Source organism: Poromitra crassiceps (genome assembly GCF_964638095.1).
Source record: "Poromitra crassiceps genome assembly, chromosome: 16".
NCBI classification, from domain to species: domain Eukaryota; kingdom Metazoa; phylum Chordata; class Actinopteri; order Beryciformes; family Melamphaidae; genus Poromitra; species Poromitra crassiceps.
Window position 1 is genome coordinate 9,197,611 of NC_139645.1, and position 19,917 is coordinate 9,217,527.

At 45.0% G+C, this 19,917-nt stretch overlaps 1 protein-coding gene across 1 annotated transcript in view; it reads left to right on the plus strand.

Annotated features, from left to right (window-relative positions):
- The window catches only part of luzp2 (leucine zipper protein 2), a gene marked incomplete at both ends in the record, with an annotated part of 263,283 nt that overhangs the window by 130,281 nt on the left and 113,085 nt on the right, over nucleotides 1–19,917 (plus strand). Inside the window, one exon of the mRNA XM_083653074.1 lies at nucleotides 5,441–5,503. Coding sequence (XP_083509200.1) covers nucleotides 5,441–5,503 — 63 coding nt within the window. The remainder of the gene's footprint in view (nucleotides 1–5,440; nucleotides 5,504–19,917) is intronic.

A 19,917-nucleotide genomic window follows, 5' to 3' on the forward strand; every position in this document is an offset into this window, starting at 1 on the left:
GGCGCCGTCACACGGGACCCCTCGCTGAGCGCCGCTCATTACCCAGCAGCCCACGCTCTCTCTCCAGGCTGCGCCGCGCCTCGCCACTTAATTAAAATACCCCCGATATGGCCAGAGAGAGAGAGCGAGAGAGAGCGAGCTCTGTCACTCCCTCCTTCCCCCTCAGGAAAATAGAGCGCCCGTGAGATTGGAAGTGTGCGTTATTATAAGATAAAGCCCTATAGAAATAATTCATCCCCTATAACCCCTAACGTTAGGCTGCACAGAGGTGTTATGAAGACTGGATATTTTCAGAGAGAGCATTGATTAAACTTGTACTCGGAAATACTTTGAATGTACTGTAAAATGTCACCTTTCTGTTTTGCAATCTTCTGAGAATGTGCTGCTTTTCCCCAGAGCTGAAGGCTAGTACAATACATATAATACTCTGTATGCAACTCATACTACACTAACTCATCTTCCATGCACCAAATGTCCCCCCCCCCCCCCCCCCCCCTCTTCTTCCCCAGCCAACAGAGTGTCACTCTAACTCTAATTAAATTCCATCCACATGGATGTTTTTACAAATGCTATCTGGCAGCTCCAATAGAAAAAATGAATCACAAATTAAAGTAAGAAGAGTTCCATTAGCCTAAAAAATGAGAAATCGCTTTCTAAGAATATTGCAGTAGAAAATGTAACGTTGCTATTGCTAAGTGCTCAATGTTTGCAGGACCAACTTTTAGATATCCCCCCACCCCCAACCCCCCCCCCCCTCTCCAATTGTACTTGGCCAATTCCCCCTGCTGTCCCGGTCATTGCTCCACCCCCTCTGCCGATCTGGGGGGAGTTGTAGACTATAGCACATGCTTGCTCCGATACATGTGCAGTCGCCAGCCGCCTCTTTTCAACCTGACAGCGAGGAGTTCCCCCCACAGGATGTAGCGCGTGGGAGGATTACGCTAGTCCCCCCCCCCCCCCCTCCTCCTCCGAACAGGCACCCCACCGACCAGAGGAGGCGCTAGTGCAGCGACCACCAGGAACTCATAGCACACACGGCCATTTGTGTCAGCAGGAACGTCTGACCAAGCCCTAATAAGTCCCCGCTGCCGGGAGTTCGAACCCGGGTCTCCGCGCGCGCGGTGCTAGCCGAGTGCTTTTACCTCTCTCTACTACACTAACCCAGGATGCCACACACACTTTGATATCTCTATGCCTCCATTACAGCATGCACTCCCACTAGCCTCTTACCACCACCGCTGCTGTTATCATTCTATTCTAGCCTCGGCCACACAGTTGTTTCGCCCCTCGGTGTAAACAGCCTGGTGTTGTGTTCGAGCAGAGAGTGCTGTAGTGTTCCTGTGTCTCACTCTGCCGTGTGCCCGTGTCAGAGTGCTGCGTTCCTGTGTCTCACTCTGCCGTGTCCCCAGACAACACTGAGAAATCACCTCTTGTTCCTGCCCCCCCCCCCCCCACCAAACTCCTCACCAACAAATCAGCAGGATGCCTAATTAGCTGCTCAGACAAGCCAGTGGTGGAACGCTTTGGGGGGACGCTCAATATTATGCTAATAAAAACAGCGGCCCTCTTACACACACAGTCTGGAGGAGGCGCCGCAATGCCCACTGCGACATTAAGATCAACATCCATATCATCAGCGCCCTCGCTGAGAGAGAGAGAGAGAGAGAGAGAGAGAGAGAGAGAGAGAGAGAGAGAGAGGAACACTAAGCCATATTCTTAGCCAGTTTCCTAAGAACATGAGAAATCCCCCTGTCGCAGGGTCTGATGGTTTGCTTTGACATTTATGTTCTTGTAAGTGGTATTTATCTCCCCCATTGAGATGCAGGTTTGAAACGAACATCTTCTGCAGGCAGCATGCAGCACACAGATAGTAGAAGTAGGGATTTTTTTTTTTTTTTTTTTTTTTACTTTTTTCTATTTTAGATCACATCCCTAGTTATACATTTAACAATGCATGCAAAGATTTTCTTGGGTTTTTCATGTTTTTCACATCAAAAGTTCATTCATCAACGGTTCATTCATCAACAGTCATCTACAGTCTGCTGGCGTCAGGTAGTACTGTCACATTTCTACCCCATTTCAATCAATCATATCATGACAGCTGTCAATCAATCTTCATGGCCCGGAGAGAATTCTGAGCGGGCAAGATGGCTGCCTAGTGCCTGTAACCTGGGTAGACTTTTTAAGTATGTAACATAATAAAACAAACAGTAATGTCTTCATTTAATGTAGAATGCAAAGGACATGTAGCTGGCTCGTTAAACTCGCATTCCAGGAATATTGTTATTTAGCGTGGCTCTTACCGCGGCTGGTCGGACACTTCAAGCCAGCAGGCAGCACTCTGCCTCAGCTTGGAAATGGCTGAATATCCGCCCAGAGGCAGCCTCCTGGTCCTCTGCCCTGGGGGCTCGTGCAGTGAGGCAGCCCTCCTGGTCCTCTGCCCTGGGGGCTCGTGCAGTGAGGCAGCCCTCCTGGTCCTCTGCCCTGGGGGCTCGTGCAGTGAGGCAGCCCTCGTGGTCCTCTGCCCTGGGGGCTCGTGCAGTGAGGCAGCCCTCCTGGTCCTCTGCCCTGGGTCTCGTGCAGTGAGCCAGCCTCCTGGTCCTCTGCCCTGGGGGCTCGTGCAGTGAGGCAGCCCTCCTGGTCCTCTGCCCTGGGGGCTCGTGCAGTGAGGCAGCCTCCTGGTCCTCTGCCCTGGGTCTCGTGCAGTGAGCCAGCCTCCTGGTCCTCTGCCCTGGGGGCTCGTGCAGTGAGGCAGCCCTCCTGGTCCTCTGCCTTGGGGGCTCGTGCAGTGAGGCAGCCTCCTGGTCCTCTGCCCTGGGGGCTCGTGCAGTGAGGCAGCCCTCCTGGTCCTCTGCCCTGGGGGCTCGTGCAGTGAGGCAGCCCTCCTGGTCCTCTGCCCTGGGGGCTCGTGCAGTGAGGCAGCCTCCTGGTCCTCTGCCTTGGGGGCTCGTGCAGTGAGGCAGCCTCCTGGTCCTCTTCCCTGGGGGCTCGTGCAGTGAGGCAGCCCTCCTGGTCCTCTGCCCTGGGGGCTCGTGCAGTGAGGCAGCCCTCCTGGTCCTCTGCCCTGGGGGCTCGTGCAGTGAGGCAGCCTCCTGGTCCTCTGCCCTGGGTGTTCGTGCAGTGAGGCAGCCTCCTGGTCCTCTGCCCTGGGGGCTCGTGCAGTGAGGCAGCCTCCTGGTCCTCTGCCCTGGGTCTCGTGCAGTGAGCCAGCCGCACTCCACACTTTATTTACATTATATATATACTATATATATATGTGTGTGTGTGTATATATATATAATTGTGTTTGTACAGCGGTAGGTTTCAGATTTGTCCGGTAAAATACATTATTATGCCGTGCAGACTGCGGAGCGGCGTGGGCGTGTTCTGCCCCCAAATCCGGTGGGATCCATCGATCCATGGAGTGGGATTGCCAATTGTGCAGTCAATACACACATGGCCTAATTCATCCAACATGGAATATTGAAGAATATTGAAGAATATTGCCCCCCTGCTGACTTCATTTTTCAAAAGCCATCTGGCGATCGGGAAGCATGTTAATATGTCAAATCCCAAAGCATTCTGCAAATAAATTGGTGCTGATGGTTTTCTCTCTAGGCTGCTTACGTTTCTAATCCAGAGGTGTGAGCACTTCACACACAGAGCAGCCTCTCCCTGTAGGATACGCTCTAGTTGTCATTGGTACCGGCATACGCCGTAACTGACCGGGGAGGGTACTTTATATTAAAACGGGCTATCCCACGGCGTGCATATTTATTATGCAAATTATCCTATGACATCATCTGGTTCTAGTGGCTTTCTGAGCAGCTGATATAGCTGCTTTCCTTGGAGAAGTTGGCAACACTAACTTGCTTCAAACGACCATTACCAGTGCAAGGCAAGCTCATCAGCACATTCACAGAATTCAGTCAAATTGGAACAGAAATTGGGGGGGGGGAAATTTATGGAATTTGGAAAGAAATTAAATTGATTTCATAGGGGCCCAAGATGACAAATTAGTAGGGCAGATACAGTGTGCTTGGATGAGGTGGCTTTTGGTGTTTTGCAGTTAAAGTGGCTCTCCTATTGACTTTGTCCTGCCAGTGTGGCTCTCGTGGGGAAAATTGTCACTAATATAGTCACAAATAGTCACAAGATCACTAGTATAGTTGCTAGTTTCATTTCCCTCCACCCTTTTTACACTCAAAATCTCAACATTGTACCATGCCGTGCCCCCCCCCCCCCCCCCCCAGAGCAAAGGTAGTGACTGAAAGGCTCAGACATGATCCTTGATGTTATCATGCCCTGCTGGGGGATGTGAGTCAACAGGTGAGGTCTGCTTTAGCGTCCCCGCGGGGGGACTACTTGGTTCTCGGTCACCACGGTGATGCTGGTGAGCATCTTTTCCTCATTGTCCTCGGGACTATCTTGATGACCTCTTCAAGGACAGCCCGCGCTTTGAAAGTGTCTCTTCAGCAAACACACACACAGAGAGAGAGAGAGAGAGAGAGAGAGAGACCGACCCTGACCTCTCTCTCTTCCTCACACAGCGCCTTCTTTGAGATATAGCCCATAGGCAGCGGTTTGCCATCTGCAGTTGGTATTTGAGACCCTGACTGGCTGCTAAACACAAGCCACGAGGGAGGGCCTGCGCGGCCAAGCATGCTGAGCCGGTGATAAAAAGGATTGTGATAAACAAAGATATCACTCTGACGCGATAAGCATACGGGCTATTAAATCACGCACATAGTGGAAAATAGGCAGTCAGTCGCTCGGCGCGGGGATAAACGCCTCGGCGCGTCGCGTGCGCCGCAATCCGAGATGTCATGGATGGAACATTTTATGGAAACGTATTGTGCCAAACTTTGTTAGACAGCGGAGGATCATAAGATTTGACATTGGTTTTTATGCGTGTTCAACATCGCTTTCGACCCTCGAGGCTGAAAACTAAGCGAGAATGTGGAATCAAACTTTATTAAAGGAATAGTTCACCCAGAAATTTAAAATTCGGTCATTATGATAATCATTCGGCCTCCTTTAAGCGATACTTTGCCGTTCTGTCAGCTTGTTTTATTCATTATAGGACTTTCAAGTGTATTATATTGTTGATATGAAGATACCTACCTGGCAATGTTCGTTACTTTGAAGACTATGAATCAAATGGTGACATTGTTGCCTGTTATTGTCGTTGATGATGATGATGATGATTGTTATTATATATATTTTTTTACATATTTTTAGCGGGGGCTTCCTATCTGGAGGAAACCCCACGGGAGCACGGGGAGAACATGCAAACTCCACACAGAAAGGACCTTTTTTGACGACCCCACCGATGCTAGTTAGCTACATTGACATGATTACATTTATATATACCGGTCACACCAATAGTCTAATAATGAATCTGAAAAGCTTGACTGTGATGGTGTAATTATTATTTTTTATTTTGTCTTTCTGTCTTTAGATCAAATTTCTTAAGACTGAGATGGAGAAAAAAACTAAAATCATCAAGGATTTACAGCAAGAGGTGAGTAATATGGCTTAAGGCTGGTTTACACTACATTACAAACTGCTGGATTACATTCATCCTTAATATGTAAAACCTAATCGATATCTTCATGAGACCCATCACATGGTTGGAGAGTGCATCAATTAGTGATGATTCGATGCTAGGGTCGCCACCTTTCATGCAGCGCAGGGGGCCACGACCAGCACGGGCCCGAGGGCGGGGTGGGGCGCCAGTGGTAGTAAATCATAACCTAAAACATTGTCTCAAGAAAGCATTTAGATTCATACTTAAAGGTTGAAGTGCTTAATTAACAATGGACTGAATTGGAAAGAAGCTAAATAGATGACTTTTCAGTTATAAACTCCCAAATAAATGGGTATATTTGAGAAAAATCTGTTAATGCATTAGTATTGAAGAATGCAATTTTCTTGATTGGTTGAGCATAAAATATCAGGGTTGTTTATTTTCTTCTCGTGTGTGTGCACACGATATTGATTCATACATTTAAAAGATCAAATAAATGTTTATGTATTCAACTGTAAAACTCTCAACATTAATAAATAAGTCACATCATAACAAGCCTAGAGAGGCACCTCAGCAGCCAAGATTGATATGAAGGAAATCAGTCCCTTGTGCTGTGATTCATTGACATCTGTTCCTAGTAAATGCAACCAGACAGGAAATCTAATCGATCGGAACATGATGTTCCATCATAGAAGGGGTTAAAAAGCTGTCATTACCATATCAGCCTCCGGGGGTGCTTGCGGGATACTTCCGGGTGTCCTGACATTAACAGTATGTGAATGTTGCTCTCCTGACTGAGACATGCTCCACAGAAAAACACTGCCGACATATCCTGCAGTTGGCTTGTAAATCAAATCTGATGGTCTCTACACACTAAACCGGGAGTTGTCGTTGCTAAACTCACCGCGATCAGCAACCTGCCGTTGTTAAAGTCACCGCTGTTCACCACCTTGCCCCTTCTGGCTCGGTTGAAAGCCGGTGCCGTTTTGAGCTCTGCGCTCTTTACTACCGACGATTAACAAACGCACCCTTTGTATTCATTTTCGCTAACACTGTCAAGTGTTTAAGTCTGTATGTCTGCAACCTGGAGAGAGTTTTTGCTGGAAGTGGAGGAGTAGGGGCAGCCATGTTCCCACCCGGAATTCTGTGAAGAGCCACCCCATCTCTGCTCTTTAATTGGCTCAGATGGGGTCAGAGCCAATCAGAGAGCAGAGGGTCAGCCTGACGCTGCCTGATGCTTAAAACTAACCAATCGAAGGCAGCAGTACTAGCCAACCAGATGCAGAATAGGGCGGGTGGGATGAAAATACGGGAAGAAACCGCATCCCGTATTGGTTCAAAACAGGACGCATGATTTAACTGTCAGATACGGGACGATCCCGTGTTTTAAGGAACGGGTTAGGGCAACCCTATTCAATGCATCCCAGGAGCTATTTTGTGATGAAGTAAATCACTTTTTTGGTGACCCCTCAACCTGCCTTGTCTACTTCTACTTCAGTTAGAGAGTTCTTACATTTGCAGAATGCCTTTTGACATCCCCCAGAGAAGGGACATGAACTTGGCGTAGCCAGCTAGCTAACCAGCTTGTGTCTGTGACTTTAAATATCCTGTGGCCGCATTGCATTCTGGTCTATTGAGGCTACTGTCAGTGGAGAAACTGATCTCTCCGCCTCTTCTATGATGGATTTCTTCCAGAGACCTTTAATATAGGTAGACACCCCAACTTCCAGTCACTTCCTGTATCTGTGCCACTGCCACTCCCCCTTAGGAGACTGGTCAGCCAATGAAGTTTCATACCATTGACAGACAGCCAATCACAAGCCGAGAACCACGCCCATTTAGGAGACCGGAAGAGTTCCATTTCTTACAATTGGCGGCGCCTGGAGTGGGGTGTCTCTAATATTAGAGGTCTCTGTTTCTTCCAGCATTGTTGAACCTCAGTGCAAAATAGAATAGAAAGAAGCTGTTTTTTGTTTTTTTCTATGGGGCTGACTATGTTTGCAACGTATTCTGTGGAATAAGACAATACAGCACCAAACAACAAAATGGACCCAGAAATGGTACATCTGCCAATACACACATACACACACACACACACACACACACAGACAGACACACGCGCACGCAGACACACACACACCGCCCACGGACACGCGCGCGCGCACACACACACACGCACACACGCACGCACGCACGCACACGCTCGTAGACACTCTTGTCAGTGAAGTGACTTGGAAATAGAGGGACAGAGAAGGATGCCAAAATCAAAGTTCTCTTAACCAATAGTGTTTTAAAGCAAATTAAATCCTGCAGCACCAGCTACCTTGTTGACCAGAGCCAATCACAGAGACATTAAAAGTCCTTGACTCGTTCTCAGCTGTGAGTGAACAGAGAGCCGGCTGCAGAGAGCCATAATAAGAGATGCTACTCCAGACCATTTTCACACTCAGCTTCACTAACTGCTTCTCAATGCAGGGAGGACTGTGACTATTATGAGCGCTACGTGACTGACTTTCAATGTCTTTTCTTTTCTTTTCTCCACTGGCTTATGGCCTATGACATTTTGTCACAAGCTGCCACCTTCCGTATATTCCTCTGTTGTTGTATTCAAGGACATTTATCACCAAGTACCAATTGTCTCTGTATTATATTAAAGAACAATAAAAAAGGGAAAAAAAGAAATGTACAATACACTCATAAATGGTTGCTTTTCATTAAAAATATTGCTCCATGAACACAGTTATAATAGTGCATGATACCTCATTGTGTTTTATACACATTTTTATATAACGAAATCATGTCGTAATACAACACATGTTCATGCTTACAGTGTATAATGCATGATGCTACACCAGGTGTTTTTGGACTGTGAGCTTCAGGAGGACTTATTTATATCAAGTTACATAAATAATGAGATGTTTGCTCACTGCAGTGGTGAGAAAACTGACTTCCAGCCAGATGTTCCCTATTCATCTGGGATGAATTTGAGCTAAATTCAGCAAGTTTCTAGCGCTCTTCAGTAACTAACTAGCAGGGTGTCAAGTGTTTCAAACAAAGAACACAACATTGAGATCACGATATGGATTTGCATGCCATCACTAGTTGGGTTTCCATCCAAATGTATCACAAATCTTAGCCGGATTTCAAATCGGATTTGGGAAAACCAATCAAGATAATGACGATGAATGACTTTGCAGCAAATCGGATTTGCCTGTAATGTGAACATGGCCTCAGAGACTGAGGAAGGTTTCAAAGGATTTACTTGGAATAATTGTGAGTGGTACAAGTCCAATCCAATAAGGCAAATCCAAAAATACATCTGCCCAGACATACAGACCAAGCTGACAAAAGCAGACAGAAAAGGCAGCTAGCAACAAGCTAAGCACAACAGACAATCCAGCAAAGCACCGAGCTCACAGTCACAAACTATATACTACTGAACACAGAGCTAAATGAGAGATCAGGATCAGCTGGATGAGGAGTGAAGTGTGGCTCCACAGGTGGGTGGTGATAGATCACACCACAGCACAAACACACACATATCACATGACAGACAGGGAGGAAAGAAAATATCAATTAGAATTAGATGACAGATCTAACCCATGACGGTAATGTCATGTACAGTATAACTCCCATGCTCTAAACAAGCACTGATAGAGGTTGTTTTGTCCTTGATGCCGTCCATTTCGGTCAAAAGTCTCCGATCCCGGGACAAATACACTAAACACATACAGTAGAAAGCAAAAAATATATATTAAACCAAGGGATAAGGAATGTCTACACCAACATGTTCCCTCCTCTCCTCTCAGTCGGCATACATTCATCTCTCTCCACCTGTCTGAGACCCTTGATAATTGGGCTTGGCTTCTGATTGGTTCACAACAGCTCAACATCTCATATGTGTATTTCTCCGACAGATGTGTATCCGTGTAACCAGTTAACATATTGCACACATGTTCAAATCATTATTTAAAGCTTTAAGTTGATTAATCCTGGAGCCCTTATGCATACACGTGTTCTGGGTTTGGACCATTCCTGCATACTAATTGTGAATCTAGAAAGAGATTGTAAGTAAAGGGATGTAACAGTGTGCAATTAAAAAGCCGCACTGCGAGGTAGAGGAGAAATGCCCCCGAGGACGTTAGAAAGCATTCAGTTACATCGTTAGCTTGTTTTAGCCAACAGGGGGCTGTTGTACGAATGTTAGAGGCTTTGTTCCTATACATGCTAACTCTATAGGGGATACTCAGATGTAGAGACACTTCCATAATCAATCCAGTGATTTTCACAGTATAGGGGTTGCACTTAGCATGCTATGTGTGCAGCAGATTGGTTTAAATCACTAAATGACCAGGAATCAGACCGTTACCGTTACTTTCTAATTACCAATTAAGAGACTCCTCTTACCTTAAACAGCAACTTGATTCGCTAATAGAACAAGTATTGAATCGGCGACAAAGAAGCATGGACATTGTCCTTGTTATATTGCTGGTCACTTAGTAAACCACTCTGTATGGATTTATGTTTTTTTTCCCGAAAGCCCAACATTTGATCATCCCAGGCAAAACAGATGGATTTGCAGATATTTCTTCCTGAGTAACAGACCTCCTGCTGCTGTACAAGCTCATTGCCATAAGGCACTCGGCGATGTAAACAGTAGCCCAAATACAAAGAGCTGGTAAATAGCATTGCAGGACTTTGACCTGCATGAGAGTCAATATGGACCCTTTTCACGGGGGCCATTTTATGTCGAAAAGACATAACACAGCAGGTGCAAGCAAAACACTAAAAGAGTTTCCAACTTCCATGATTGGAATTTGGAAACCCTCATTAGTGTGTTGCTTGCACCTGTGTAGACCCTGCCTTTTTGACACAAACTGGCCCATGTGAAAAGGGTCTATTATAATTTAGGCCATGTTCAAACTAGGAGGCCTGTGAACTTTAGTGACCTATTAATGATTCTATCCAGATTGGTTTTATGAGTCTGGACGCTCCAAGTCTGATTTGTGTCAACTTGTCCCAAACCACATACTGTATGGAGGTAGTTTCCAATCTGCTTTCGACTGATGTGACTTCAGTGTGGACGCGCTGATCACCCAAATCAGATTTGAGAGTGTCTTTTGCATGGGGCGGGGACTTGAAGAGCAGAGAGCAGACATGCAAACACTGCCAGAAACATTGTATGTTGGCTCATTGGCTCATTGTATGTGGACACACAGATCTGACTTGAACACTTGCCTAAATCAGATTTGTGGCAGTGCGGACACACTCCCAAATCAGATTTGGGAAACCAATCAAGATAATGATGATTAACGACTTTAGCAGCAAATCGGATTTCCCTGTAATGTGAACATGGCCTTAAGGGGCGTTCACACCGAGATATTTATTTTTCGCTCTGTCGCTCAAGTCAACCCTTTGGAATCGCTCTGTCGCTCTGTTTAAATCGCTCATCAACAGGCACACGAAATGACGGACATGTGGGGGATATAACGTTACGCAATGTCATGCTGTTTGTCCACTACGAGCCACTGTCATTGTTTACAAGCTAAGCCTATCAGCGTGCTCCTAATGCGAGCTGCATACCGGTAGTACAGACTTCACTTCATGTCAGCTGTCAGCCTGTCAATGCGGTTTGTTGCCACACAATAAACCAGTGGTTTGTTCCAAGCCAGAGTGATCCTTGACTCGCTCTCACACGGCAGCCAATCAGCATTGAACAGCGAGCGACTGATGCCAGTGTATTTTCGCTCGAGTTGGAATATTTCATCTTGAGCGACGAGCGTATTTTCTCCCTGTCGCTCTGTCTCTGCCGCTCGGACGCCCAGCGATTATTCTCCCAGGCGAATATACGCTCAATCGCTCGTTTGCATTGACTTTGTATGTAAACTCGACGCCAGCAACAAACTTTAATAGGTCGGTGTGAACGCAGCTTTAGAGAGCTTCAAAACATTAACAATAGTTTTCGCAAGAATTTGCCATGGAGCTGCTTTTGCACGACTAACTGAAGCTATATTTGAGGTGAGCCACTGAGCTCTCCTCTACTGACAGTAGGAGTATAAAGCCCTCCCATGCACGCTGAAATCACGTTTTGTAGACCCGTTGCCTCCCTATCATCTGAGTTATGTAGCATTGACATTTGGAGGTTTGACTTTTTCCTGTAGATCTATCCTGGAAATGGGGCCTCTCTAGATTTGAGGTGCCTTTCAGATGCGGCAGGGGTCATCCGTGGTCAATCGAAGTCTGGCAACTCCTCCGACATCTTCGAAACCCTGACATTTAAGTCGGGGGGCGCTACATCGAGGGAATCCGGAGTAATATTCCCCTCCATCCATAATGTCTGCCCGCGTGTGTTTCAGAAGATTCCATCGTATGGAAAAACGCAAAGGTCAAAACTGTTTCGGCGTTATCATTTTTACTATCTCGGGAGTCCGCTCTCATCGGCTTTACGGTACGCCCTCGCCTCTGCTGAGGTTAGGTGGACCCACTCTGACAAAGTGATCACGTACTGTAACGGCGAAGACCACTGACACTAACGTTCAGGGATAAAAAAGCAAATTGGAAAATGATAATCTATCAAAATTGATTTGGTGTTAGCAAAATAATCTATAACGTGATTAAGAGTGGTTAAAGTCGTTATTAAAACATTTACAGTGGGAATTTGTTCTCCAGGTTCTGCCATAATTAGTTAAATGTCATCTATGTAGGACGCTTGGCGGTGTCTTTTCCCTCTAATTCTCCTATTATCATGCATGCTAACGGACACAGAGAGAAGTTAAAGATCGATATGCAAATGTAGCAGAGATAGCGGGCTACCCTGCCACCTGCTTCGGTCCTAGTCTAGTCCTAAACTGATTTATAGATAAACACAGTCAATACCACACAGATCGAAAGCACAGTTGTGCAATAAATAAGTACTCGACTTGCGTAGGCTACTGCAATTCTTCTGGTTATGCTTTTCTAGTCTTCCTGTTGACTCACTGTAGGGAATTGTTATGGGAGCTGGCAAAAATACCTCTCAATGACACGAGGAACGAAAGAAAAACACTCCACCAAGAATTATAGACTGACATTTAAAAGTAAGCAAGGGTCTCAAAGGTGCTGCTATAGCTTAAAAACTGTTTTTCTTCAGCGGTAGCAATAATTCTATTATCATTCAGAACACTGCAGCCCAGCTGGTATTCAACTAACCGAAATTCTCTCACATCAGTCCCCTCTTCCAGTCCCCTCACTGGCTTCCCATTTCGGCACGCATCAGTTTCCACACTGGTACTGGCCTACAGGACGGTAGACCAGACAGCTCCTCCCTATCTGTAATCTATGGTCAGGCTCCAAACCCCGCGTCGCTCCCTCCGCTCCTCCACCCGTGCAGATCGCCTCGCCCCTCCACCGCTACGTGGACTCAAAAGTCGCTCATCCCTGTCGCCACAATGGTGGAACGAGCTCCACCCCCTTCTGTCAGGATGGCCCAATCACTGCCCATCTTTTGGCAGAGACTAAAAACACACCTTTTCAGGCGACACCTGGAGCCTTCTTGAACTAACCATCCTTCTAAAAAAAACGAATGCTACTTATTCCTTGAAGTATTGGCAAGTGCTGCGTATTCCTTTTAAAAGGTATTGTTGATGCAGTCATGTAATGTAATGTAATATTGACAAATGACAATAGTGACAGATTTTTTTTTTACTGAGTGAGCGATGAAGTTACATCATTGGTCAGCCATGGCACGTGGCACACCCATATACGATCCAGCCATATGATATACTATGGCATGTGGCACACCCATACCCAATCCAGCCATAGGTTTTGACCTATAGTCTTGTTTGCCAGTCAACCATAAAGGACATATAAGAAAAAAATGCTAATTTTCAAACGAAAATCTGTGAAAAATGATACAAATTGCCACAAACAAAACAAAACAAAAGTGGAAGAATATTGTCTTGTACCAAGACCGTTTCTGCAACCACCCATTCCACCCTCACCACCTGCCTCACACACATGCAAAATAACTTTCTCAAACTCAACTGCAACAAATCTGAAATCCTCATCATCCGCCAAAACTCCCTCACCTGCTCCACATTTTGTGCTCATGATTAGTGCGAAAATACCCGCAAAAAACAAAATATATATTTTTACCCCGGGGGAGAAATATGGAGGAGAAGGTGGCATTCTAAATGGGTGTTGTGCTGTGACATCACTTGTTGCTGGAGGTTCTGCTGGCTGTCTATGGGCCTGACATCACAGGTGTCCTGTTCCATTTCAGAAACAGTGGCCAGTTGCTTTACAAACCAGTGTAGATGCAGCTATGTTTTTTCTTTTCTTTTTAATAATCACATTGCTATACCCCTCCCACATATGAATGCCATTTGGTCTCCCACCTGCACTTCATGGATGGCTCCATTGTTACCTCCTCCACTCACGTCCGCAACTTCGGAATCATCCTCGACCCCACCCTCTCATTCCACCCTCGTGTAAAACCCCATCACCAAAACAGCCTTTGTTCTCCCACCCTCTCTCTCTCTCTCTCTCTCTCTCTCTCTCTCTCTCTCTCTCCTCTCTCTCTCTCCATCTCTCTCTCCTCTCTCTCTATCTCTCTCTCTCTCCATCTCTCTCTCCTCTCTCTCTCTCTCCATCTCTCTCTCCTCTCTCTCTCTCTCCATCTCTCTCTCCTCTCTCTCTCTCTCCATCTCTCTCTCCTCTCTCTCTCTCTCCATCTCTCTCTCTCCATCTCTCTCTCTCTCTCTCTCTCCATCTTGCTCTCTCTATCTCTCTCTCTCTATCTCTCTCTCCATCTCTCTCTCTCCTCTCTCTCTCTCTCCATCTCTCTCTCTCCATCTCTCTCTCCTCTCTCTCTCTCTCCATCTCTCTCTCTCCATCTCTCTCTCTCCATCTCTCTCTCTCTCTCTCCATCTCTCTCTCTCCCTCTCTCTCTCTCTCTCTCTCTCCATCTCTCTCTCTCTCTCTCTCTCTCTCCATCTCTCTCCATCTCGCTCTCTCTCTCTCTCCATCTCCCTCTCTCTATCTCTCTCTCTCTCCATCTCTCTCTCTCCCTCTCTCTCTCTCTCTTTCCATCTCTATCTCTCTCTCCATCTCCCTCTCTCTCTCTCTCTCCATCTCTCTCTCTCCCTCTCTCTCTCTCTCTTTCCATCTCTCTCTCTCCATCTCCCTCTCTCTCTGTCTCTCTCCATCTCGCTCTCTCTCTATCTCTCTCTCTCTCCATCTCTCTCTATCTCTCTCTCTCTCCATCTCTCTCTCTCTCTCCATCTCCCTCTCTCTCTCTCTCTCTCCATCTCGCTCTCTCTCTCTCTCTCTCTCTCTCTCTCTCCTTCTCCCCTGCTGATTCATGCATTCATAACATCCAGGCGGCTCCATTACTGCAACAGCATCTTATGTTTCATCAAACAACATCCTAGGTCCAAAACTCTGCTGCCCGCATGCTCACCTCCACCCGCCCGCTCTGTCCTCCACTGGCTCCCGATCAAATACAGCATCCACTTCAAAGTATTACTCGTCATCACCTTCAAAGCCATCAACACCACCCCCCCACCCCCCTCCACACACACACACACACACACACCTCCCCGACCTCCTCCTCCACCACCACAGCCCTACCCGCGTCGCCTCAGGTCTGCACTGCAGACGCTAACCTATTCCATCCTATCAGGACAAAGTACCGGACCTGCGGGCGACAGAGCCCTCACTGCTGCAGCAGAACTGCCTCCCCAGCCACATCCGACAGGCCGACACTCTGTCATATTTGAAACAAAGCCCTCCAAACACACCTTTATACACTCCTGCTTCTGACCTCCAAACTTCTCTCCCCCCTTTCCTCCCTCTCGTCTCACCGCTCACTTTCTTCTTCTTCTTCTTCTTCTTCTGTATTTTAATCTTTATGGCTTTTATCCGCTGTGTAAAGCACCCTCGAGCAAAAGCGCCAACAGCGCTATATAAATGTAATTACTGTCTATTATTATTATTATTATAGATATCACAGTCATGTCTTACAGACTGTTTAGTTTCGACTGTATGTGAAATGCACTCTGCCATCGTTGCGTTTCTTGCACAAATAAGCGGGTGATTGCATTGCGGTCAGCACTAAGGTGCCGGGTTGGAAGTCAAGATACAGCGCACTCATTTCCATTTAGTTGTAATAAAATGATTATTCCCTCTTTTGACAAAACAATCCTGAATATTACAGTAACATGGGAGAAAGAACAGATATCGTCATTAATATGTTTATTTTATGTTCATTTTCTTGAAGATATTAGTCTGTGGAGCCATTTACACCTGGGACTAACATGCGTTTTCTGTGCCCAGATTGCAGTCGGATAGTGCTTGACCACATTTAGCCTGATTTAATTTTACACTTGGTGTTAGCGTGCGTTTTGGGTGATCTGATTGCAGACTGATTGCAATCTGATCACTCAAAACGGGTGTCCTCTCAATCTGCATACAATTGCTGTATGCGGATTGAGAGGACACATTGCATTTACACTTGTGTTCAATGTGGTCACAATGCGTCCCTGACCACCTCCGGCCCGGGGTGGTTTGGCCGATCAGATCGCAATCCGTCTTCAATGTGTCTTGGGGGCGTTTACACCTGTACTTCCAAGTCAAGCACTATCCGATTGCAATCTGATCACAGAAAACGCATGTTAGTTTGATATTAGATGCTATCTGATCTATTGTGTTTCTCTAGTCATGTTTGATACATCTAACTGAGCAGAGTTTGCAATCATTTTCAAACTTAACGATGGCCTCTGTAGTTTACAGCAGTCTCTCACTGCATTCCTTTTTAAAAATCTGTTTTCATGCTGCATATCGGTGTACAGTAAATTATGTTGTAGTGTCAGCAGGGAAGCTTTATCGCTGCAGTTCACGGTAAAGTCATTATCAACGATTTGCTTTCAGGGCGTATTCTGAGTATTTTGAGGGAGAGTGATGGACAGATTGACTTGCATCCTGCTGGGATTCGTCAGCCTCTCACAGAGCATCGTGAGAGACAGCTTTGCCACACGGTTGCCTTCTCTTAGTCTGCTGATGCTTCCTGTCATTGTCTTCCTGCTTGCACTTCTCCTGATGTAATTGCACCTGCTAACCAGCAGGAGAATCATGCGTGAGACATCATCTGTGTCGTGGTGCTCTCACCTGGAAGAAGAAAATAGGCGGGGAATAGAAACTGTGTCATTACAGTGTATGGTGTGGCCTGATATGAACCTGACAGATATCAAGTCAAAATAATTCATGGAAGTGAATAGAATGTTAATATTAGCTCTAGCAAGCTATGCTAAAAAAAGCTAGCTTTTTTGTTTCGCATCAATATTGATCGACGCCGTTGAGGCTACATTTAGTCGTCTTTGTGATCCTCAGGAAATTGAAACCACAAAAGGAAAAAAGAAAAAGAAAATATTTAGCGAGTATTCTTGACTAAAAAGAGATCTATTTTCAGTGAAGTCAAGTCGTATATTTAAATATTTTACCAAAACAGTTTTGTCACACAAAGTGCTTTACACAGCAACAAAGGATATTAACACAGATAAAACCAGACAGAAAATTGCATATTCTAAGATATGAAGGCAAAGCTTAATATTTGTGTGCGTGTGTGTGTGTGTGTGTGTGTGTGTGTGTGTGTGTGTGTGTGTGTGTGTGTGTGTGTGTGCGTGCGTGTGTGCGTGCGTGCGTGCGTGCGCGAGAGAGATCCACGTTAATAATTCATTATTCTCACTCAAGCCTCTCATTGTTTCTCCCATACTGGCAGACTGGACCAGTCTCTATGAAATCTATGAGAGAGCGAGAGAGACAGGGAGACAGGCACTGAGGCAGCACCAGGGCATTCTGCACTAACCACTCCATTGGATGCTGAGATTGAAATTAAATTACTTCAGTAATGTAAATCTAATGCATCCTTCTATGACGTTCCTTCATATTTGTGCTTTAAAGTCCCGAATTATTAATTGTACAAATGAAAAAGGAGAGCAAGAGAGAATTTGAAAATAAATAGCTTTGAGAAGATGATCCACGTTGCGTTATTGTGAACAGCTTTGTAAATGGCTTTCCTGCCTCTCCACCAGCATACTCAACTGAACGACCGCTGGATTTACCCGTTGAGGCTCTCAACACGGCCGACAATATCCAAATGAATTTCACACTGATGATCACTCACACGCATTAAGAACAAAACCGTACTGATGGTAATGAGGGGGCTGAAGTGAAAAGAGATGAGATGAGAGATGGTATGATGGGATATGGCTGTTTGGACTGAACAACAGGCCATGTGGGGCCTGAACAATTGTCTTCACAGAACAGAGACAACCGGTCCGACTTGTTGGGCAAAAAAAAAAAAAAACGGTGGTTGACTTGACTTGACTTGACACTCCTCTTTGTCTGTGCAACTCGGACATGTTGACGTACGATGCACCCGTCAGTCCAGGGAACAGCATCAGCATCAGATTGGCAAGAAATGACTGGAATATAAGCATAAGCATGTGGAAACTGCAGAAAAGCTTCTGACACACATGTCTGAAGCTGCCTACAGTATTGTGGCTGGTGGAAGGTCAATCTAGTGATTGGATACAGGAAAGATGTATTTGGGCAGGTCAGCTATTCAATGCAAGTACTTTGAATTTTGGTCTGATCAGATTAAGATGTAAAGCACAAATTGAACCACTGAGGGGAATATATATATATATATATATTAGGGGTGTCAAAAATAATCGATTATAAGATGCATCGCGATGCGGACGTGCACGATTCTGCATCGATTAACAAATATCAAAAATCGATTATTAAAAAAAAAAAAAAAAAAAAAAAAAAAAATTTAATCAAATCAAATAGAATGTAAGTACATGCAGTTGTTTATTTTAATTATGGATCATAATACAATGCAATTCCAAATGCACTTTTATTTTTAAAGTAGCCACACAGTGAGAAAAAAGAAAGTGAGAAAAAATAAATCATGTATTGCGGAAAAAGTGATGCATCGATTTAAGATGCATCGCGATGCATCGTGATGCATCGTTTAATCGAATCGAATCGAATCGTTGACAGATGAATCGTAATCGAATCGAATCGTGAGGCCAGTGAAGATTCACAGCCCTAATATATATATATATATATGAGTTCATTTGCAAAAACAGGTAAACGCCATTCTTAAAATGGAGTGCACATAGAAAACATTATTGAGGTGATTTATGTGAAAATTATCAGATTAATATGTTTTAGTTATGATTGATAATACAAATTTCCCAAAAATAAATTAATTACAGTATAAATACATCAATATATAAAATAAAATGATACAAAATCCAAGCGGAGATACCAGTTTTTTCAAATGAACTCTTCATATATATATATACATTGTAATACATTGTAACATTGTAATGTAAACCACATATATATATATATATATGTGGTTTATATTACAATGTTTGGTTTGATGTAAAACATCAACTCAATGTATCACTCAGGAAGACTAGCTGTCATCTAGGCATCAGTTCATGATGGGATCCTTTTGAATAAACAAATAAACTCCAGCATGAAAAAGCTGAGAAAATGATCACGAGAGCCAAAGTCTACAGAGTCCAACACATATTCTACATATTTTGGAGCCAATTATTAATTAAGTTGGATGGGTACCAAATCAGCAATTATTATGTAGGAAATGAAGTGGCAAGCCGTTCTAAAACACACATTACAATGTTGTTGACATAAATGTCCCCTTCATGAATAGGGTTATTTAACAATACCAATAATTGAAGTGCTATTGATTAAGTTTAGGCAATAGGACAACTTTGGTTATGGTTAGGGTTCAAGTTAAGGTTATGGTTTAGACAGCTAAAACTTTGGGTAGGGAATCATTTTTGGTCATGGTAAAATAAAACAATCTAATAAGGAACACTTTACTGACAGTCTAAAACTTTTCTGCATGAATTGGGAATTGAACCCAGGTCGTCGGAGGCAAATCTTTCCGTCCATCCACGACCCTAACTCTAATGCCGTCACTTTTTATTGTGTTTGTTAAAGCTGTGTTCACACCGAGATATTTATTTTTCTCTCTGTCGCTCGAACCCTTTGGAATCGCTCTGTCGCTGTGTTTAAATCGGTCGTCAACAGGCACAAGAATTTACATCTGGGGGCTATAACGTTACGCATGTCATGTTTGTCCACTACGAGCCACCGTAGTTGTTTACAAGCTAAGCCTATCAGCGTGCTCCCAACGCGAGCTCTATACCGGTAGTACAGACTTCACTTCATGTCAGCTGTCAGCCTGTCAATCAGCTGTCAATGCGGTTTGTTGCCACACAATAAACCAGCGGTTTGTTCCAAGCCAGTCAGTGTGATCCTTGACTCACTCTCACACGGCAGCCCATCAGCGTTGAACAGCGAGCGACTGATGCCAGCGAAATTTTGCT